The following is a 24677-nucleotide window of genomic DNA, read 5'->3' on the forward strand; positions in this document are numbered from 1 at the left end:
TCTTATTGCATTTGCGATAATACCGATAGCTGGAAATATGTGGGTTTTTACATTATTATGGTGAAATGTGTCCCTCGTCACTGAAATCTTCAGTCTTATAAAAAAAAAATAGAAATAATGTAATGTATGTCCGAAGCTATGTAAGTGCCCTGACTTACATAGCTTCGGACATACATTACATTTTTCAATACTTACTGTATTGAAAAATGTTCGGCAACCTATGTAAAAAGTATAGCGATAGATAACAATACAAAAAACTTGCCATGAACTACCCGTGTGTCCAATACAATGCTTCTCTTTATTTTTTACAATGTTGCGTATGGTTCGGTCACCAACATTATAATGGTTCTTTAGAGATTTAACAGATGCACCATTTTCAAACTTTGAATAATTTCAAGTTTTTGTTTAACTGAAAGCTTTGCGGTGCAAAAGAACCCAACAATCAAAGCAATGCACTAAAACAAGCTAAACATTTGGACTTTTTTTTTTTTTTTTTTTAATTTGGAGTCTTATGAGGTGTCCTGGTTAATCCGATCCCTGTAAATCGAGTCTGCTGTTCTTTACAATATAAATTCACAAATTGCACTGTATGTAATAATACTTAGCTGGAGTTTTTATCCCTATAACACTACTTTTATATAACTAAGAAAATTTCAAATAACAGATTGGTGGTTTTTTTTTATTTATTATTCATTAGGAAATTCCGCAAGAGCATCTGCAAAGGGCTATACAGTATTAGGGAAAAAAAACTGATGGTTTGTTGAAATCGTGAATATAATTTAAATCCAAAGTACAGATCTGACCACGTGTTATCAGCATCCACACGGTATTGCAGAACTGGCAAAAGATAAACTCAAACCCTTTCACAGTGCTAGATTTTATAATACAGTAGACTCTCGATTTTCTGGGATAGATAGTAAAAAACAAAGCCTAGATAATCGATTTCCCAGTTAAGCCAAAAATACAGAAGTCCCCGGCGCACATTCCCGGACTTCTTACTTTGTCGAGTTTTACATAATTCAAGATTGACTAATAACATATTTCTACTATATTATTATTAACAAATCTGAATTCAGTGCAATACTTGATTATTAGTTTAATTTTCTGATCCAAATTGACCGCTTTCCCTTTCTTGGTAGATTGGTACCACTGTCACTTATTCTCTTAGTCGACACCATGATAACGGTCAAAATGAATTTTCTGTAGAGAACTTCACAGGGTTAAGGTGAAAACTCACTATTATCACCTGCACGAGCTCACATTTTACTAAAGCACATTTCTGGAGGTCACTACCAAAAAACAAAAACAATTTGCACTTTCCGTGTTATTGAGCTTTTCTGTTCGTGCATCTAATTACAAATGGGTAATAAATTCGATCTTATTGCATTTGCGAAAATACCAATAACTGCAATTCTATGGATTTTTATACTATTATGGTGAAATGTGTGTCCCCTTCACTGAAATCTTTATATTTATATAAATATAAAGATTTCATATATATTTATATATAAATATATAAATTTATATATAAGTATATAAATATAAATATTTATATATAAATTTATATATAAGTATATAAATATAAATATATAAATATTTATATATAAATTTATATATAAGTATATAAATATATAAATATTTATATTTATATACTTATATATTTATATAAATAAATATATAAACACATAAATAAATTGTAAGAATCTTCTCTTTCCTATTTTGTTGCTTGTTACTCCGTATCTCACTTATGCAATTCGTGCGTGCCGTGATCATCACTATTGATTGCTTATTTTATTTTATGTCATTATTTGTTTTGTTTTAATTTTTACAATCCTAAAAAAAAAAAAAAAAAAATTGAGTGAAAAAAAATTTACGCCAGTCCGAAGTTGCACAAGTCAGGGACTAACTATCGAAAATGTTCAGCAACCTACGTGAAAAATATGGCAATAGATAAAAAGCGAAAAAACTTACTACATACTATTTGCGTGTCCACTACGATGATTCCCTTTATTTTTTACAATGTTGCGTATGGTTTAGTCACCTACATTATAATGGTTCATCATTAGAGATTTAACGGATGCACCGTTTTCAAACTTTTGAATAATTTCAAGTTTTTGTTTAACTGAAAGCGTAACGCCTTTGCATTTACCCATCATTTTCACAATTTCTAAACAAAAAAAATATATATTTACTATTAAAAAAATTTTGATATCCCTGACGTAAATAACGAAACAAAATTTGTCTTTTTTGCGGTGCAACGGAACACAACAATCAACGTGACGCACTAAAACAAACTAAACACCTCTCTCTCTTTCTTCTTTTTTTTTTTTTTTTGAGCTGCAGGGTCTGGTTTTATGAATTTTGTGATTTTTGGTTGATTATTTTTTTTATTTTTTATTTTTTATTTGTCTTGAAGTGTCCGGTTAATCGAGAGTCTGCTGTATGTGGAAATTCTTCTATAAACATACGTTGAAATTTTAGTTTGCATTTTTTGGAATCTTACAAAAGATCAATGTTATATAGATTTGCAACATGCGTACAAAAATATAAATGCTTTGTCTAATTCAAAGAATAAGTTATGCAGTATGTGTTCTCCGTGTTGCAATAAAATATGCAACACAGAGAAGCACACCTGATAGCTAATTCATTAAATTTCACTACAAGAATACAAGAAACAGCACTGTATTTGGTGTTCATGTAAGCATCAACCATGGTCACTCAAAGCATGTATGCACGGTGGTGTATTTGGGCTGGAACACAGCAGAACAACGTTCTGGTACTTTTTTCTAAATGTCATAATAGAAAATCCTTAAATCTATACACCTAATATTATGAAACAATGGCATAATCAAAGGGGAGGGAAAAATATCTATTTTTACTCATTGCTACTAAAAATATATATTAATAGTAATTTTTAAAATTAATAGATTTCTTTAAAAATTTATTTAAAAACAAAAATATAAATTTCGCAACGAAACTTGAACATTTCTTATTAAAGTACAATGTATTCGATAAAGAGATCCAGCAAATGAGATATACTGCAATGCAGGCAAACACTGCATTTTGATTTGCCATGAGCTGAACGTTAGAACTGGTTGTTCTAGCGTTCAGAACAACTAGTTCAGTGGTTTTCAGCCGGGGTGCCGCAACAACATTCCAGGGGTGCCACGTAATTTGGGTTAAGTTACTTAAACTTATTATTTTTTTAAATTTATATATTTTTATTTCATTATAAAACGGTGTACAGTATGGTAGGGGTGCCATAAAATGAAATAAATTACTTAGGGGTGCCGTTATTAAAAAAAGGTTGAAAACCACTGAACTAGTTCAATCGTGAATTGACTCAGTTACTGTACAGTCAATGTGGCATTATCATATAGTCTTTTGGAGAACGAGCGTTCTAGTACAATTTTTTTTTTAGCAATACACCTCTGCTTATGCATCCTCGTGCCTGGCCTCAAAATAAGTAAAAAAATCTTTGCTACTTTTCATTTATAGTCTGAGCCAAAGGCTTTATATAATCTGCCTTAATTCTCTTAAGTAACTTGATTGCAGACTAGTTTATACTTAGTGTATCCCCTGACAATTAATAATCATCCCATGCATTTTTATTTTCTGTCCCCAGTCTCATCATCAGTTCATTAGACACCCATTTAAGCCTGAAGCATGAGCAATAATATATCTTCATATAAAAAACTTAGTGGCTTCCACAATAACTTCCTTGAAGAAAATATAGAAACTGTATAAGATAACAGCAAACTCCTTTGCAAAAGCATAATCTCTTCTTTTTACCCTTTTAATGATATAACAGTAGTAATATCATTAAATAAATTCCATGTGAATCCACTATAACCTCCTAGTAGTTTCTTTACCCAAAGATTCTTAAGACACAGAATTTCACTGATAATCTGACCAAGATCTGCTTCTCTAAAGTGCTGGTATAGAAAGTCCTGCAGTATCCAGAAACTTTCTGAAAAGTTAAAATTCCCCTTAAGCCATTTCGATTTACTGGTCCACTCTATTTGTACAACTGTTCATTATGGTCACAGTCATTTGCTTATATTATACTTCTGCTCCTGTTTTTTCTTCCAAGTGTTTATTTCACACCAGACTGACTCAATGGTACACTTTTTAAAATTTTTTTTTAGAATCTGTGGAACAAACTGTTCATAAGTGATAGTCAGTCTCGTGTACTCCTTAACCTTTCCACATTTTCAATTCCACTACTCACCATATTCAGATTTACTTCATGATGATGAGAAGGGGTCAAAATGAGTCAAGAAGATGAAGTCTATGGCATAAATTTGGAAAGTTGGCAAGTGTGTTGCAGACTGAGGAGGCCTGCTTTGCAAGGAATGCATTACACAACCATACGAGATATCACAACAGTGTTTCTCCATCAACATCTAGGCTAGAATAACAAGGAACATTATTATCCTGCACATGTTAACCATATCATCTGGGTGGCAATGTGTATTCTGCCTATCAAACTATGTTTTAGAAGTGCTTCTGAAAGAATTATCTTGGACACAAGCCAATGAATGCGGTTCCTCTTCATAGGTCATTCAATTAATACGATCTCCAGTGAAGTGGCCAGCCCACTCAGCAGATGTATATCCCACTAATTTTTACCTATGGAGCATATCAAAGCCAAATGCAACTTACACAAGCAAGACCCACTCAGGTTGCTGCAACTGGCAGTCTTGAACATTTATTATTCAAATTAATGTTGAACATTCATTTTGAATAACAGTGATGGACAATCAAGAGTTCATAACAGATTACTTCAATCATAATAAATCATTCATGTAACAATCAAATGATTGGTAATTAGTAACTACTAATTATTTAATAATGCACATCACTAGTGAATAATAACTGCATTATCATGCAATGCAAGTTTCTGCTGAGACATGTAGCATCATCCTACAAACTAAATGAGAGAAACGGCAAACCATATAAATCAATGGGCTTTTCATGTCTTTTTTTTTTAAAAAAATTTAATTTTGAGTTCAAGATGATTATGTTGTGTGTGTTTATAACTTATTCCAGTGTAATCATTATTAGTTTGCATCCAGTTTTCCGATATAGGTAGTGATACCATAGAAATTTAACTTTGTGTTTCTTAAAAACTGCACAGTTTTCGAAAAAAATTCTTAAGAGCATTTGATTCCTTTTGTACAATTTATGATACAGATAAGGGGAATATAACAGTTTAAGATACTACAGCATCTCGTTAGGAAAAGACATGAATTAAAATAACTAAAAGCTGCAATGCATATATACCATTCACAAAATATAGCAAGAAGGTTATTGCCAAGGTGAACGAATAAAGAACTTGTGATTTTAATAAAGCAAAAACCAAAGTTTAATAATATAAAACAGTGTGGATCAGTTATAAGTTGACATGTAATAGCTACTAAATGATTAGGCTGGCAAAGGCCAAGCGTGAAACAATCACTGGCTAAGATAGCAAAAAAAAAAAAAAAAAAAAAAGTGCAAGGAGTTTTAAAGGCATATCAATAGAAAGAAAATAAAGGGGGCAAATCAGATTGGATCAGATGCAGGATACTCACTGATCTCCTCTGGGAAGAAACATGTTAGTGAATCTCAGCAATGCAAAATCAGAGATAGGCAAATTACACAAGATTGTTAACTATATAAAAAAAAAAAATAAAAAAAAAAAAAAAAAACCACACACCCTTGTAAGCACGTAAGATGTTTTACGTGAAAACATCTTTGACAAAAATCAGAACCATTTTAAAATCAAAATCATGAACGACATAACGTTTTATGCTCACACCGGTTACTTACTCTACCGAATCAACATTGGTGACATCAGCGTCATACTTCAGTCTGAATGATGCAATTTTATGCACACACCCGCCACTTACACTACAGAATCAATTTTTGGAAGAAGTTAGCGAAATCCAAGCCAGTAGCCTAATTACAGATTCGATTGCAGCCATTTGTTCAATAGTATGATTGCAGCAATACAAGTATTTGTTGTTGCAATCCACATTTTTGTTACATTCCATTGTTAGGTGTTGCTATAGATGTTTTCACATCGATAATTTTCTGAGCAGTGAAAGGGACTGAATGCCACTGCTATAGCCTTTGTGTTCAACGATGCTGAAGTCAAATGAAGAGGGTTGGTGAGGGTATCAAGCAAGCCACCCTAAGAAAATAAAGATGGAGGTAGCAACGAGTGTGCGAGAAGAACAAAGACCATCAAGACTGTGTAAAAGACAAACAGAAAATCAAGCAATGTTGGATTTAGCAGTACCTTTAAACCAGCAATGCCGTTCCACCTAACAATAATGTACCCGAAGCAAGTGTTAATGAAGTACAACGGAACATTTCTCCAATTGTGGAGCAGATGAGCTTAAACGATCAAGCTCCTTTTCTTTACACTGACTACTATTTACATAAGAATAGCGCATTGAGAGTTTGAAAGGAGATTTATGAAAAATGATTTCTGTTCTGTATGCTACATTTGTGATAGTCTATTGTGTAAAAACGACAAAGAAATCAGTTAAAGATGCATCATTGATACGTACTGTATTTTCCCCATGTTGACGTTGACAAGTCCTTGTGACCAATAGTTGCAAAGGATCACTTAAGAACAACACCATTCCAGCTAAGTCAAAAGGCTTTGTCTACCCAGAAATTCCATCACAATTACTGATGTTTGATTTAGTGACAGAGAAGCTTATTTCTCCTCACTTAGCATTTATGCAAATAAGGCACCTGAGACACGCATATGGACAATACGGCATTCTGAGTCAAGTGATTAATGTGCCTGTTTCAGTGAACACGATGGTCCATCGCTTTCCAAGGGAGATTGACTGAAACAGGCACATTGGTCACTTTGCCCAGAATGCCATATTGTCTATATGCATCTCAGGCACCTTATTTGTGCATGTAAAACACAAGATACAGAAGTCCAGCTATTTGATCAGGTTAGTAAGAAAGTGAGTGGTTAAAGCCTGGCTTCGATATTCGGTCGACATGCCTATCAATTGTATCAAATCATGGTAGATCAGTCATTCTTTGATAACAGTCACATGGAAATTAATTTGGCTAAAGACAACATAAGCGAAGCGATCAAGCAAAGTCTCATCGCTCAACAGCAAAGTTTGTTATGGAGCAACAATAAATATCTTAGAATTGCTCCAGAAGAAACTAACGTACCACAGAGCTTACTGTTTGACGAGCACACAGAGGAACTGTCCTTTCCCAGCATTTATCTTGGACAATTCAGAATGTTCAGAGAGAATTTACATGCGACTCTGTTTGTGATGGCAACGAGCAAGCTCAGACAATCTGACCAACGCAGTGTTACTCCATATCATCTCCTTTATGCAGCAATGAAGATAACAAAACTGAGAATGAGACGCTCTTTGATGGTGACTTTCAAATACAAAACTGATCTGCGAGCAAGTTCAATTCAAAAAAATACATTAATAGCTGTATCAAAAACAATTTGGCATTCCTAAGGACAATTCCAAACCTGACCTACTACTGAGCTCAACGTAAGCACGATCTATTCGCTATGATTAGAGCTTGGTAAACCCCCACAATTTTCTTGACTCTGAGTGCCAATGAAATCTGTTGGCCATGCTAGCTTCAGCTATTGTACAAATTACAGAACGAGGAATGTGATGTTAGTGAAGGTGATGCAGGTGACGCTGTAATTTTGTGATATACTTGAAGAAGATTGTGGATGTAATTATGAACGTATTGCAGTTGAAACATTATAGCCCATTTGGTCAATTTTACATGGTCAACTTTTTTCAATCGTATAAAATTTCAAAATCATGGTAGTCCACACACGCACATTTTACTGTGGCTAAGTAATGCTCCCAGAGATCCTTTGGAAAAGAACAAAGAAGACGGCATCGCAATGATCATCAAGCTTCAAACTCACAAACATACATTCACATGTTACAAGAAAATAATGCCGAATAAACAGATGTATCAACATATGATTTTGCAACACGGAAATGATGTGTCACATAATCGCCATTTCCGGTTTGTCGATCAAATCAACAAACTGGAAATGACATCATTGGCACCTCTTTCGTCACCGTGGAATTCACTATTCTGTTATGATTTTGCGACACGAAAATGACGTGTCGCAAAATCATGACAAATTGGTTTTACTTCAGTCTGAAATTTAGTAGAGGGCTGCCAAAGATGTTTTCACATAAAAAAAAAAAAAAACCTCTTTTGAGCCTGAAGACAGGCAAGTTTATACTGTCAACCTCAGACTTTCAGAAAGATTATTTTTTTAAATCCAGACCTTGACTCTGAAATTAAATTTTTCTGACAATATATGAATGTCATAATTAAAACACAGATTTGTTTTCTTGTACAGCATACTTTCGAAGATTTTCATGTTTGTATTTTCTGTTAGAAACTACCAACTAATTATGATTGCTTCAAGGAAGATAATGTTGCAGATTCTACCCTTTCAGAAGTATTGCTTTGTTTTTAACAATGGTCCTGCAGTACATACAGCTATCAAGAGGATTTCCAATGTTTCACCAGAAACAGAAACCCTGAATTGAGTTTTATTTTTCAAGCATTCTTCTGCACAAGTAACCAAGGACCACTGCACACCAGTTCTTTCTTGTTTCATGCTATAACATCTTGTAGGTTTTGACACTGAAATTAAATAACCGATACTGCAAAACAACTAATGGTGTAACTTTGTCTTTAAGGATGCATTACAAATTAATGAAATTTGTGCTACCCTGGCATTTATAACATATGCAGCAATAAAGTAATCTCACTGAACAAAAGAACAGAATCTTCCTTGAGTTACAATTGCCACGATCTTGGCAGTAGTATTGTTCACAACTAAGTCAGAAGCATCCTTCTATTTTAGCGTGCTATAGTAAACAAATTCCAAAATGGTGGCAGAAGATTTAACAAGGGGTGGTCTAACAAACTCGCATATCACAGTTTTCAGCATATGAATACTTTCCCAATGGATTAGTGCTTCTTGGGGCAAGTATCTCTCCTAAGGGACTCATTGCGAGCACAGCTGTTTTCTGCAAATTTTTGTTGCTTATGAATGAATTACCTGCAATTTTAGCGTATGACGATGACATTGTGTATTGTCTTCTGAGCCCTGTTACCACCTCATCAGCCACTGTAGATGTCTTATAGCACACTGCTATCTTCAATAACTATCTGTCCACTTGCAAATATGCCTCCATCTTTGGACTCCAAACAAATCTTGAAAATGTGAAATATGTTATCTTCTCCAAAAGCACAAGCAGACTTCAATTCAGCACCTTCTCTGTGGCTCTGTATTTCAAGGCACATTCTTACGCTACTCATTCAATCAAATTCTTAGCGGCGGTAATGGACGAAAATCTGACCTACAAAGAACAAAGCCAGCATATGTACTCAATAGCACAATGGGAATTCTGGGACATGAATCTTGATGTCTGTAACTCCAGTGATAAAGAGACAACCAGACAATTCCTCCTGTATTATTTTACTGCTGGGATATTCTGCATACATATTAGTTGCTGTTCCTATATCCAGCCTAAAGAAACTTTGGGATTCTGGTTTTAAGTGGACCAACAATTTGGCTCACCTGCCTTATTCCACCTCAAAAAAAAAAAAAAAAAAAAAAAAAACCCAAATAAAATAAATAAATAGATAAAATAAAATGTCTCATACAATCACGTATTTGAAAAATACTTTTATTTTGAAATTATTATGCACAAATGTGATTTGCAACAATAGCTGATAATGATACTTTGTTCAAAAAGACCTCAAAACAGGGGAAACTTTGCTTCTATTCCCCTACCCCTGTAACATCCAACAAATCCTTCTCTGGCACATTTTCCCCATGTGAAATTCTTTCTCTGGATTAGAGACAGTTTCATTTAGTTATGTAGCAATTACATAACTAAAAAAAAAATATTTTTAACATTTAGTATAAAGATATGCAACCTACACAGTCACACAAGAGAATATTCAAATGAAGCAAAGCAATCCCATAAAATCTTTCCTAGGAAAAGACTACCAAACTGTCAAACACTTGAGGTAAAGTGCTGCAAGATTGCCAGAGTGACTGCAAACCTACCACCAAGATGCTGAAGATGGCAAATTTCTTCACTTGAAACAACCTGTGGATCTTCTTGTACCATCAGTTCCCCACTGGACTATCTGAAGAATTTACTGGTGACAGCAGCTGCACTCCATCTGCAGAAAGTGTACTCATTGAATCCAGCAAATTATGCCCTACAACAATGGTTCTGTCAAAGGATTCTTCCTTGTCATGCCCAAGATTGTTGTTTTGCAGGACAGATGATCTATACTGATGAAGCAAGCACTACATATGACAAGAAAATATTGCATGGTGTAATGATAGATGACCAATAATTCTCTACTGACAATTAGTGTGGTATTGTTGGTGAACAGTTTAACTATGCCACATATTTTAACACACTTGACAAGCCAAGCTTATAGATATTTTTTTGAGCCAACATCCATTTGAAAGGTATTATACTAGAGCTGTTTCAAGGTGTTCCTCTTAAGATAAGACATGATCAGCAGTTTATTCATGATGGCATTCCCACCCACTTCAGCCAACAAATGTATGGCTCAACTTGATATCAGATTAAGTTGGGGAGGTCCTGTTCAGTGGCTAGCACTGTCAACTAATGTGAACTTTCCACTCACCCCTTAAACTACTTCTTGTGGGGTTAAAGGACTTAGAATATGAAAAAGTTCAGGCTGCAAAACAATCAGCATCACTGCAAGCATGTTTGAACAAGTTCAGCAGTCACTAAGGCAATGAATAGAGAACAACATTCAAATTTAAGGATGTCACTTTGAAAAATTACTGTAAAATCAGAACATGAAGATTAAAATTAAGGACAGTTATGTTCCCCCCCCCTTTTTAAGTTTAATTTACTAACACTTCTAAAATAATGGCATTTTCAGGCATAATTACTTTCATAAAATTTACTGTATTTAAATTGAAGCACATACCTTTTTCCTTTCCTCTTGTCGCTTTAACTTCTCTTCCTCAAGGCGTTTCTTTAATTCTTGTCTTTGTTTCTCCTTTTCTTCTTCTTCAATTTGCCTTTGCTTTTCTTTCAATGCTATTCTCTCTTTCAGAGACTTTGGTTTATCAGTTGAATCCTTCTTATTAGGAAGCTTACTTTGAATTTTTTTACCTGTCAAAATTATAGATTAATTAAAATACAAATAATTAAAAGAATATTGCAACATTCATTTTTATTTTATATGATTATATAAAATCATATAATTACTAGATTTTGAACGGGCTAAGAGCAGAAAACTTGGTTCTTGCCGTAATGGTAGCCGAGCATTCTGGTCTCTTGCCAAAGCTATTGGCCGCAACTTTTGCCCATCTCTGCCAAAACCAGATAGTTCTGTTGTCACCTCAGCCAAGAATAAAGCTGACCCCGCTAGCATCCCATTTTTCTTCCAACTCATGCATTAATGATCTTGGTAAAACACCTCCCACCATTTCCAACACACTCCATTCAATGCCTCCTGTGGTCTTCCGTCAAAAGGATGTCAGAAGGATTTTGACGAATCTTGATGCTAAGAAAGCTCCAGGTCCTGATGATATTTCTCCACTTGTTCTCAAAACCTGTGTTCCTGAGCTTACTCCTGTTCTTTGCCACCTTTTTTCACTTTCTTATTCCAAAGGTGTTTTTGACTTCTGCTTGAAAATTTGCTCATATCTAGCCAGTTCCTAAAAAGGGTGACAAATCCCTTCCATCAAATTATCATCCCATTGCAATTACTTCTACTCTTTCTAACGCAATGGAGAAATCAATTAACCGCCAACTCTTAAACTACCTAGAAACCTTCAATCTGATCAATGATCGTCAGTGTTGCTGATATTCTGGCTTATGTTACCCATTTGTAGACAAATTCAATGGAAAAGTTCAGTAAAACACAAGCAGTTGCTCTTGATATCTCAAAGGCTTTCGATCGTGTTTAGCATAAGTGTCTTCTAAACAATATCTTCAAAAAGGCCTCTGAGGTTGGGAAAGCTCATATTCACAATATTACATTAATACACCAACCGTTGAGTTAAAATAATAATTTAATACTATACATATATCAACAATACAGAGGATATTGTAACATAATCTATTTACAATAACAGATTATGAATAAAGCCTGAAAACAAAATAAAATAGCAAAATTTTTAAAATGCAATAAAATATATAATGTTAAAAGCGTTAAACCTATTAAAACTGTACAATTGTAGCTTTTGGGGGCACCTGCCTCCTTTCTCAACAAGAAATAATGCTTCTGCAGCACATGCTTAAGTATCAGGTTCACGGCACACATGGTTGATCAAGTGCATGAACAAAAGTTCCTACACGTGCCCCAGAACCGGAAGCAGCTCGGGAACGTGGTAAACAGAAAGGCTCATCTTTTGAGATGAACTATAGCCTCAAAAATGGGGTGAAGCCGCATACCCTTGTCCCTATTCATAGTATTGTTATTGGATGAGCAAATCCACAAGCTCTCGAGCCACTTGCGGTCCCAGAGACTATGCGCCCGATCAAGGATGACAGCATTTTATGGGGAGACCTGGTGCTGTCTTTCCCAAAAATGTTCAGTAACAGCGGACTTATCACACTCTGTGGTCTGTATGGCACTCGTGTGTTCCCCCCACATAACATTCCACACAATACGGGCATTAATTTGGACGCCCCCGAAAGCTACAATTGTACAGTTTTAATGCTTTTAACCTTATATATTTTATTGAATTTTAAAAATTTTAGTATTTTATTTTGTTTTCAGGCTTTATTCATAATCAGTTATTGTAAATAGATTATGTTACAGTATCCTCGGTATTGTTGGTATTAAATTATTATTTGAACTCAACGGTTGGTGTATTAATGTAATATTGTGAATATGTCTTCTAAACAAGCTTCCATATACGGTTTGCCAACTGTTTTTTGTAATTGGTTATCCAGTTTTCTTTCTGATCGCTCACTGAGGGTGATGGTAGATGGTTCTCTGTCTTCTAACTTCTCCACTAATGCTGGTGTACCCCAAGGTTCAGTTCTTTCCCCCACTCTTTTTCCTCTTGTATATTAATGACCTTCTTCCATTGACTGGAAATCCTATCCATAGTTTTGCCGATGAAAGCACATTGCATTCCACTTTCCATTTTGGAAACCTTGCCCTGTTTAATCAGCTTCAACTTCTTGAATATCCGCTACCAATTCCTTAAATGACGATCTCCAGGTAATTCCGCAGTGGAGCAAAGACAACTTAGTTGATTTCAATCCTTCTAAAACTCAGTCTTGTCTTATATCTCACAAAAAGGATTCTTCTGCTCCTATGCTTATCTTTAGTGACACTTCGATTTCTAGGCAAAATGATATATCTCTTTTGGAGATTACCCTGACTTCTAATCTCTTTTGGCACAAGTACATTACAAATATCGCTTTCTTTGCATCTTAAAAACTTGGTTTTCTCTTTCGCTTACTTTTCTTCTAAATAGCTGTTCACTCTGTACAAATCGCAAATCCGCCCTACCATGGAATATTGTTCCCACATCTGGGGTGGTGCCCCCAAAACCTCTCCAGGCTTCTTGATTCTGTTCAGAAGAGGGCATTTAGGTCTCTCCAACAGTCTCTCCACTCGCTGTCTCATAGACGTAATGTTTCTGCTGCATGCCTCTTCTACAGATATTTCCATGGGCACTGTTCTTCTGAATTGGCTTCTTTAATTCCCGCTCTCTTTCAAAATAGTCCGAACACATGCCACCACCAGCCAACATCCATTTACTGTCCAACTTCAAACTCACAGAACCAACTTTTCATCTTCCTTGTTTATTCATTCAACTGCTGTTTTCTGGAACAACCTTCCTTCATACGCCTGACAATTACAGTCTACAGAAGCTCAAGTCTAATGTCAACAAATATCTTCTTTCGTCTTCTCAACCTCCAACCCAAGCATGGTACTAAGTACTACAGGTTCTAATACCTCTCGTGTTTGGGGTTTTCATAAAAAAAAAAAAAAAAAAAAAAATTATACTATCTCATGCATCATGGATTTTAAATTCACAACACATTCTATAAAATTTAAAGCCACAGCTCCTGGTCCCAGTTCTAGGCGATACTTAGACCACGGGGCCAGGAACATGTGACTTTAAGCACACAAAACTATAACTTTCATTTTGTATACCGAGTAAAAAAAAAAAAAAAAAATATATATATGTATATATATATATGATCAAATTAATCCAAAAATTAAATAGAGAAATAAAAATTACTGAAATATATATTAAAATAAATAAGAATAAATTAATAGAAAATCTATTTATTTTGTTTTATTAATTTTCAGTTTATTTGGTCATGTAACGTTTCCACCTTAGTGAGATTTCACATAATTCGGAAACAGGTGCTTACTAGGGGGCGCCGCTAAATTTCTTTTAATTGGGTTAATTTCTAAATTATTTTAGGAACGTTGCTTCAACACTACCCTATTCTTCTTTACCGCCCCCTTAATTTGGTTCAGTTCATTTTCACTCTACTGGTTCGCCATGCTACTGGCAATATCCTATCTTAATTTAGCTTATTATAAGCAACATGTAGTGGATTGTGCTTTTCTGCTGCCACAGATGTTAGCTTTTCTATTAATTTTTTTATTATTTATTTTAATATATATTTCAGTAATTTTTATTTTTCTATTTAAATTTTTGGATTAATTTTAAATGGGGGTAGTGTGACGATGTGCTAACGCTGCATTCATACCGCCATCTATAGCCTAATTTGTTTCTATATATTTTCAGTTCAACTATTGTTTTGTCAGTGGTGTGGTTTGGCCATGCAAGTACTAGGCTTTCTGTTTTATTATTTTTTGCTGCATAAGGACCACAGCTATGCAAATCTATTGCATCGGTGGTTTGATCTTAGTATCATTCCGTCGTTGTATGGATTTGTTTAGCATTCAAAATGCAGTGATTCCGACTATTATTGGCCTCGTGATCCTCTGTCGAGATGGGGCATAATGGCCAGTCTATTTTATTTTATTAATTTTCAGTTTATTTGGTCATGTAATCTTATTAGTTCACGTTTCCACCTTAGCGAGATTTCACATAATTCGGAAACTAGGGGACGCTGCTAAATTTCATTTAAATGGCTTAATTTCTAAATTATTTTAGGAAAGTTGCTTCAATACTACCCTTTTCTTCTTTACCCCCCCTTTTATTTTTCTGTTATTGTTATTTTATTTAGTTCAGTTCATTTTCACTCTACTGGTCTGCCGTGCTACTGGCAATATATATAAAAATATTTTTTTTTCTCAACACTGATACGATTAAGCACAAATAATACAATAAGAGATATACAATACCAATTATCTTGGCTCAAAAACTACCCAACCACTGGCCGAGACAATCAAAACTACATCGCTACGTCAAATACATTGCTTGTTTCTTAGTCACATTTCCGAAACTATGCAATGCTGTGACATGCTGTGGGAACATTTTCTCTGCTAATGGCAATTGTATAACACAGAATTCAGCACAGCACTCCCCTCGCCCCTTTTATGCCTATAGAACCCTTTTGTATATCTAAATCTTCAACAGAACTCTAATAAAAATAACACATGTGCAGCAATTAAATAAAAATAAATGGAATATTTACAGAACCTTTGGGTTCTGCAGAACCCACTTTGAAAACTGCTACTATACAGTTCTGAAAATTGTATACATGTGTTAATCAACATTAAAATATTGTTAATATATTTCAAACCTTCATCCCAGACATTTTTCAACATTATATATATGAAATCATTTATTGCCATCCTATAAAGAAATAGTACAGCAAGGGTATAAAATTTTATTTTATTCCTTTCAACAAAGGAATAAAATTAAATAAAAATATAACAAGTGAATTGAAGCTGGATATAACAAGTCTGTAAAGGTTAAAAGTTTGATATGAGTGAATTCAAAATACTCTTTCTCTACACCTTGTTACGAATCCAGTTAGTTATTTTGGTTTTTAGGAGCATTAACAACTAAAGCCATATTGCTCCGGGAATATGCGGTGGTCATTCCCTGACCTTTCCGCATCCTCCGTATTTGGTAGTGACAGGCTCGAACCCCAGTCTAATCAAGAAGCGTGTGCCACACACTGCTGCTCCTTCCCACCTGGCTACGGAGGCGCCCATTACGTTACAAATCCAGAGATCAGGGTCAAGGTCAAAAGAGGTGCTAGCTTGACAGAATTGTTGATGAATTAAGAATCAAATTACATTCTGCCAAGCCCCATATATGTAATCTGACAAAATCCCAATTATTATTGAAATCAATTTGAATCAACCACTGTTCACTGAGGTGAGCAGTGGTTGATTCAAAGCTTATCCCTGTTCTGTGTTGACTTTTTTTCAAAAAGTCAACACAGAACTTATTCCAAATCAGAGTTTCTTCATGCGCCTGAGAGAAGTTTCTTCATCCCACACAGCCGATCGTCTTTTTGTTTTGGGTTTATACACAAAACACCAATAATGATTAAAAAAAAAAAAAAAAAGGGTGGCAAATATCTCTCTTCCAATTATCGCCCCATTGCACTTATTTCTACTCTTTTCACAAGCTACCATATTATGGTTCGTCAACTGTTTTTTGTAATTCGGTACCAAGTTTTCTCTCTGACTGCTCACTGCGGGTGATGGTAGATGGCTGTCTGTCTTCTAACTCTCCACTTATGCTGGTGTTCTAAACTATCTAGAAACCTTCCATCTGATCAATGATTGTTCATAGGGATTCCATAAGTCTTGATCCACTGGTGATATCTTGCTTATGTTACTTATCTATGGACAAATTCAATGGAAAAAATGTTTAGTGAAACTCAAGCAGTTGCCCTTGACATTTCAAAGGCTTGGCATAAAGGTGTTCTAAATAAGCTACCATCTTATGCTTTGCCAACTGTTTTTTGTAACTGGGTATCCAGTTTTTCTCTCTGACCGATCAGTGTAGGTAATGAAAGATGATTCTCTATCTTCTAACTTATCCACTAACGCTGGTTTTCCTCCAAGGTTCGGTTCTTTCATTCACTCTCTTCCTCTTTATATTAATAACCTACTTAAATTGGCCAGAAATCCTATCCATAGTTTTTCTGATGATAGCACATTGTATTCCACCTTCTAGTTTGAAAAACCTTTCCCTGCATAAACAGCTTCAACTCCTTGAATATCCACTACCAATTCCTTAAATGCTGATCGCCAGGTAATACTCCAGTGGGGTAAATATAACTTAATTGATTTCAATCCTTCTAAAACTCAGTCCTGTCTTATATCTCACAAAAAGGATTCTTCTGCTACTACACTTATCTTCAATGACACTCCAATTTCTAGGCAAGATCATATATCTCCACTGGGGATTATCCTGACTTCTAATCTACTATGGCATAAGCATATTACAAATATTGCTTCCTCTGCATCTAAAAAACTTGGTTTTGTCTATATCTGTTGGTGTTACTCTTCTTCCAAACAGCCGTTCACTCTCATATCATAAGTCCATCCTACCAAGGAATACTGTTCCTACACCTGGGTCGGTGGCCCCAAAATCTCTCACATGCTTCTAGATTCCATTCAAAAGAGAGCAGTTAGGTCAATTAATGACTCATCTCTAACAAAGTCTTTCTGCTGAATGCCTTTTCTATAGATACTTCCATGGGCAATGTTCTTCCAAATTGGCTTCTAAACTGGAAATTCATAATCTACACAAATAAATCACCTTTTAGTATTTTTTTCCCCTAATAAATAGCATTTAACAAATTAAATTTTTTAGACAAATTATATTAAAAAATGTCTATTTTCTGTCAAACCTTTAATTTGCTTTCACTATCATCCCTAACCATTTACAGATCAGAGATTTTGAAAAAGTGACAAAGATATCTGTATAATTAACACCTTCCTTGACAAGTGTAACATATAGCACATTTACAACATAATATGTAATCTATATGAAGAAAGAAGAAGACAGTGATTTTCTTATTGAACTAGTCCAACTTAATTTTTTCCGTAATTTTTTCATTTTTCTCTAATATATAAACTGAAGTTAGATTTTATGTTAATTAATTATCAAGAACCTTGCCATGATTTAATGCTCAACAGAATCATACTATCGAAATCAGTAAATTTCAACTGTCCTCAAAGAAAAAATCATAAAACTTATGCCAATTTCCAGCATTACTAATTATATATACAGGGTTTTGGGATTATCAAATCAGTAAGACTTGGAATCCATTGATTTTAATAATTTTCAAATGCAGTTATTAAAAGTTTGTAGCAATTGCTTTTGGAAGCTGTTTTTTTATAAAAAGCAAATCCAATTCATAAAAGTACAGTAGAACATCAGTAATCTGGAATAATTTGATAGGATGATTTTTTTTTTTTTTTTAAATGGTATTTTTTGAGACAAATGTTTATTGTGCTACAAGAGTATCTCTGCCTGTTTATGTTGTATATGTGGTGAAATGTTGGATTAGGACTGTAGGTTTTCTCGGAAACCATTAGTGATAGAGTTTAGTCATTCGCTTCCATAAACCCAATTTTCCACGACATATTTTGTTCTCTTCACTTCATATTATGTTTAGTTTAGCTCCAGATTCAGTAAGAATATTGGCCCAAAACTGTGTGATTTATTATTTTTCTCAGCTTTTTTACAGTAAAATGTCAACGAAAAGAAACAGCACTGAAATTAGCAGAAAATCAGGAAGAATGCGATATAATCAAACTGATATTATTACGGAACTTGAGATTTAGCAGCAAAAAAATAAATAAATAAAAAAAATAAAAATAAAATAAAAAAATATTCAGAACAAATGAAATAAAAAACGATCGAACATTATTTTATAAAATTACTTTACAATTTTTTTTCCCACATAAAATTAGTAGTAAAATACTTATTCAAATATACACACACATGTAAATGTGCGAATTTTTAAGTTATTATTAATTTACCTTATGTTCAATTATCCGAAAAATTTTGCTATTTGGAAGAGGTCTGACATTAATTATTCCGGATAACTGATGCTCTACCGTAACATAAAATAAAACTTAAACAAGTAACATAAAATGAAACTTAAACAAATCAAACTGTATTTTACATTAATGTTGCAGTTATATATATATATATATATATATATATATATATATATATATATATATATCTATTTATATTATGTATTTATAATTTTTATCCCATTTGTATATAGTTCTCACTTATTGTGTAAAGTTGAGACGTATAACAATAAAAATAAATAAAATAACAATTGTTTCACGATATTGTATTGTATACTGGCGCTTTGTTTCAGTTTTGGCACCTGCTGATTATTTTCTGTTCTCACAAGTAAAATTCCACCTGGAGTTACACCATTTTGACAGCATTTCAGAGATCCATACCGCAATGATGAGTGAGTTAAACAGGGTTTCACAAAATTAGCTGCATCCAGAAGCTGTACAACCAAGATAAGAGGTGTGTTGGGTTATAGAGGGGGTGGGGGTGTACTTTGAAGATTAAATGGTAATAAATTTTCTTCCTTGAGATTATGATTTTTTTTATGAATGCAATAATAAAACTTTTCTGACACAAATCCAAATAAATTCACAATAAATATGCTAAGATTAAAGAAAAACTGGATGGAGAAAGAACTACAAGGTGTGTCAGAAAAGTTTTATTATTGCATTCATAAAAAAAATCATAATCTCAAGGAAGAAAATTTATTACCATTTAATCTTCAAAGTACACCCCCACCCCCTCTATAACCCAACACATCTCTTATCTTGGTTGTACAGCTTCTGGATGCAGCTAATTTTGTGAAACCCTGTTTAACTCACTCATCATTGCGGTATGGATCTCTGAAATTCTGTCAAAATGGTGTAACTCCAGGTGGAATTTTACTTGTGAGAACAGAAAATAATCAGCAGGTGCCAAATCAGAAAAATACAGGGGATGGTGAAGTACTGCAATGCTCTTCTGTGTGAGAAACTGCTTGACGACAGTTGCATTGTGTGAAGGTGCATTGTCATGAAGTGGTCTGTTCATCACTTCTCTAAAATTCAGAGTTGACTACCTGTCCTTCTGCTACAAATTCTTTGTGCAAAACTCCTTGCTAATCAAAAAAAAAAAATCACCAATGTCATTTTGATTCAAGACTTTTGGAATCTGAGTTTCTTCATCGCACACAGCTGATTGTCTTTTTGTTTCAGGTTTATACACAAAACACCAGTAATGATAAAAAAAAAAAAAGTCTGTATCACTGTGCCATCCAATCAAATCTTGACATGCAGCAACTCATTCCTCCTTCTGTTACACCATCAATGCATGCAGTATGAACTCTTCAACTATTGAATACACGTTATCCTTTCTAATGTGAAACTGATACACCCCAACCCCTCCCATAACCGAACACACCTCTTATCTTGGTTGTACAGCTTCTGGATGCAACTAATTTTGTGAAACCCTGTTTAACTCACTCATCATTGTGGTATGGATCTCTGAAATGCTGTCAAAATGTATTACTGTGCCATTCAATCAAATCTTGAAATGCAGCAACTCATTCCTCCTCCTCCTGTTACACCATCAATGCATGCAGAATGAACACCCCTTCCTTTAAATTCTTCAACTACTGAATACACATTATCCTTGCTAATGCAAAGCTGATCTGCTGTCATTCAGAGGGACAGCTGCTGAATTTTATTTTTCAATGGTCACACCCATATGAGACTGGGATGGGTGGTCACTCCATGCACTGTCATGAACATCTTCCTGCCCTTCATGGAACTACCCATACTAGCAAAAAATGTTGGAGCTTTGTGTTCATAAGCTGCACTCACCACTGCAATTTTACAGTTGCATTTTTTTTAGCTTTAATACAAAATTTTATCGCCACTCTTTGTTCTGTCCTTGAATCCACTGTGTCCACTTAAAAATGACTTTCAAGTAGAGTGCAAGAGTGCATTTGTGGACATGGATGAAACTTGGCACAGGGCCAATTCGGACTTATTAGTGAATAGTTTCAACAGTGATCAAAGTACGGTACTAGTAGTATCAGAGGGGGGGGGAGAGACCTAAAACTTTTCAGACCCACCTTGTACATCAATCCACCACTACAATACAAACAATCAAAAAAGGTGTTACTACTTCAACTATAGTGAATAAGAAGAGCTTAACCAAATCAGCTGTTTAATATTTTTTCCTAAACAGGAACGTGTCTGGACCATGGAATATAAGACTTTAGTAAGTGTTATATTCCAATGGTCGATAATAGAAAAACAACAGGTGGTTCAAGATCACCCACCATGCTTCTGTCTACTCACACACTCGATACATATGGAGTGGATAGGCTTAGTGCATGCTGCTGTAACTGCCTGTTGTTTTTCTCCTCACTATAAAGGATTTCACATGTATGTTCATTTTTCTCAACATTAAAAGAACTTTCAGGAAAAGTCCAATGCTAAATCATATAAAAATGAACTTGCAAATGATTTAAAGCATAAGGTGAAATGAATTTTAACAACTTACTTGAATCAGTTTTGTTTTCTTTCAATTTTTCTTTTGAAATCTTTTTTATTGCTTTATCTTTTTTTTTTGGATTCTGTCCTAATACTGGCAATTTCAAAGATTCTATCAACACAACTGGTATTTTTTTCTTTGTTTTTGAAGAAACAAAAAAGGATGGAAGAGGTCCAGAAAAAATATCTTTAAATGTCATTTCGTTAAGGCCAAATTTTGATGCACTTTCTTCCTAAACAAATAAAGAAAAGTGTTATGACAAATAGTACTGCAACAAAAGCTGCCAAGAAGAATAACAAAACCAAGCTATCCACATTATTCACTTATTCAACTTTCAAGAGGATAACAACACAAAAGGGAAAAATTAATTAATTTATGCAAATTAAAAGTGTAATTAAAGGTAAAAAAAAAAAAAAGAAAGAAACTGCACCCATTATTAATCCACTGCAGGATGGAAGCCTCCTCAACGATTCATGGTGATTGACCATAATCTGCAATGCTGGTCCAGTGCGGGTTGGCAGATTAACTGTATTTAGTTGTTTGTTATTTGGTTTTTAGGAGCATTAACAACTAAGGCCATATTGCTCCAAGATATGCGGTGGTCATTCCCTGACCTTTCCGCATCCTCTGTATTTGGTGGTGACGGGCTCGAACCCCGGTCTAATTAAGAAGCGCGTGCTACGCACTGCTGCTCCTTCCCACCTGGCTACGGAGGCGCCTCTGTAATTAGTAGTCAGGGGCTTAAACTTCAGTCTACTTAAATTTTTGTGCTACTGTAATATATGAGAGTAATTCAAAAGAAAACAGCAAACATTTAATAAACAATTATTTACTCGGGTGGGCAACCTCATTATTTTTATTAGACACCTCCTGCAATTCACATATTTTTCCAATGCAAAACTATTGTCTGGATACCACCAGATAAGAATTTTTTATGTTTCTTGAAAGTCCACCCACAAACCATTTCTTTGGAACTCCCAATCTCCCAACAACTCTGGTCAAAAAAAAAAATAAATAAATAAATAAATAAAAAAAAAATAATAAATAAATAAATAAAAATAAAAAAAATATATATATCGACAGGAGCCAAGTTACGAAAATAAAAAGGGTGTGCTAAACTTCAAAATGCTCATCTTGAATGGCATCATTAGTTTTAAGAAATGGGTACTGTAATGCTATAAAAATACCTCTTTGGAGATTATCCGTCAATGTTTGCTTCAGACTGCAAGCTTGAGATGTATATTACAGTATGAAGCACCGCCGACAGCTGTCCTCTTCACAGATCTCTCAAAATAACCACAGTTTGTCTCCAAATGTGGTTGGCATCACCTCTGTGAAGACAGGGTAACATCACTCTTTACCACTTGTTTAACTTAAGATTGCAAATAATGCATCCAACACTCATCTCTAATCACTTCATGGTCTAAGGAATCATCTTCTTCACCTTCATTCAGAACCAAAGCACTCACAAGCATGCATACATATGGCTTTTAAATGTTTCAACTCATCTGTAAATCTTAGGGTGGCCCAAACTGAACACACTCCAGTTTTAACATGTCTCATAGTACAAGAAAGTTAGAACTTTGCTGCACTAGCTAAAAAATTCAAATAAATAAAAATAAACTACCCATCTGTTTCCTTCCTCGTGTACATAATTGCCAAGCTGACATTTGAATTTATCCAAACTGTCAAGCTCCAACGCAGAGGTAACGTGACTCATTTCAGTCATTAACAACTTGCTGGCTAGAAATAAATTTCCTACAATTCCGTCTAAACTTCCTTCCCCGTAAGTTGAATCTATGCTCCTAATTATGTAACCATTTTTAACAGTAAAAATTTTGCCTTCATTCATTTTACTATCTCCTCTCAGAAATCAAAGGAAGTGCACCCAGTAAATATAGATGAACAGTGCTCTGTTGAGTCAGTTTGGTGTGAGATAAGCACTGCGAAAGGAAAAATAAGAGTAGGAGTGTGTTATAGGCCTAATGACTTGAATGAGTACAATGAACAATTGTACAGAGAAATAGAGTGGGCCAGTAAATCAGAATGTCTTATAATGGGGGATTTTAACTTCCCAGATATTGACTGGAACTTGTGGGTTGGTCACTCACACACTAGTCAGACTTTTGTGGATTTATTGGATGATTGTTTTCTGCAGCAGCATGTTCGAGAGGCAACCAGAGAAAGTAACACTCTTGATCTGGTTATCAGCAGTGATCATTCGTGTATTAAGAATTTGCAGATAAAGGAACCACTAGGTGGCAGTGATCACAGTGTGCTGAAGTGGGATTTACTCAAAGAGGTAACTCCCGTCAGGGGTAAAGGAAAGGGTTTTTGCTTCCGTAAAGGAGAGTACAGTGGTCTCAGACAGTTTTTAAATTCTATACAGTGGGATCAACTGACGATGTTACAAACAGTAAATTCTAAGTGGGAAGCATTCAAAGAATTAATCGTGGAAGCTACTAGACTTTATATACCGATTAAGAAATATCGTTCAAGGTTTAGGCCTAAATGGTTATCAAATGAACTAATGAGACTCGTGACAGAGAAGAAAAATGCATGGGATGCATATAAATTATCAGGTGATGCAGAAGCCTGTGGCAGATATAAGCTAGTCTGTAATCAGGTCACAAAGGAGGTTCGGCAGGCGAAGGCGGATTACGAGAAATCTTTGGCAAAAGATGCTAAGAAAAACAGCAAGGATTTCTTTACTTATATAAACTCTAAAAGGAAGGGGATGAATATGATTGGACCACTTGACATCGATGGTTCGACTGTTGATGATCCTGCTCAGATAGCAAACAAACTGAATGAGTATTTTGCATCTACATTCACACATGAGGAATTATTACAATTTGAAAATGGAAGAAGGTTATCAAATTGTAGCAGTGTGCTTAATGATTTTGTAACTGAGAGCAAAGTGGAGGAGAAATTGTTGAAGTTAAACATAAGAAAGGCACCTGGGGTGGATGGGATCTATCCAGTTATTTTAAAGGAGGCGGCAAAGCAACTAAGCAAACCCTTAACCATAATTATGAGAGCATCCTTGGACTCAGGGGAGGTTCCCACGGACTGGAGATGTGCAAATGTGTCCCCAATTCACAAAGGTGGATCGAAGGGTGAC

General features: G+C 34.7%; 1 protein-coding gene across 1 annotated transcript in view; it reads right to left on the bottom strand.

Moving 5' to 3' along the window:
- Acf (ATP-dependent chromatin assembly factor large subunit) overlaps nucleotides 1–24677 on the bottom strand; it is a 373562-nt gene that overhangs the window by 243272 nt on the left and 105613 nt on the right. The window contains exons 6-7 of the mRNA XM_090376504.1: nucleotides 21563–21785; nucleotides 11020–11207 (exon numbers count right to left, since the gene is read on the bottom strand). Coding sequence (XP_090232630.1) covers nucleotides 11020–11207; nucleotides 21563–21785 — 411 coding nt within the window. The remainder of the gene's footprint in view (nucleotides 1–11019; nucleotides 11208–21562; nucleotides 21786–24677) is intronic.

The sequence above is a fragment of the Mastigoproctus giganteus genome, chromosome 6 (assembly GCF_048544385.1).
Source record: "Mastigoproctus giganteus isolate SK-2022 chromosome 6, ASM4854438v1, whole genome shotgun sequence".
In the NCBI taxonomy this organism is placed as follows: Eukaryota; Metazoa; Arthropoda; class Arachnida; order Uropygi; family Thelyphonidae; genus Mastigoproctus; species Mastigoproctus giganteus.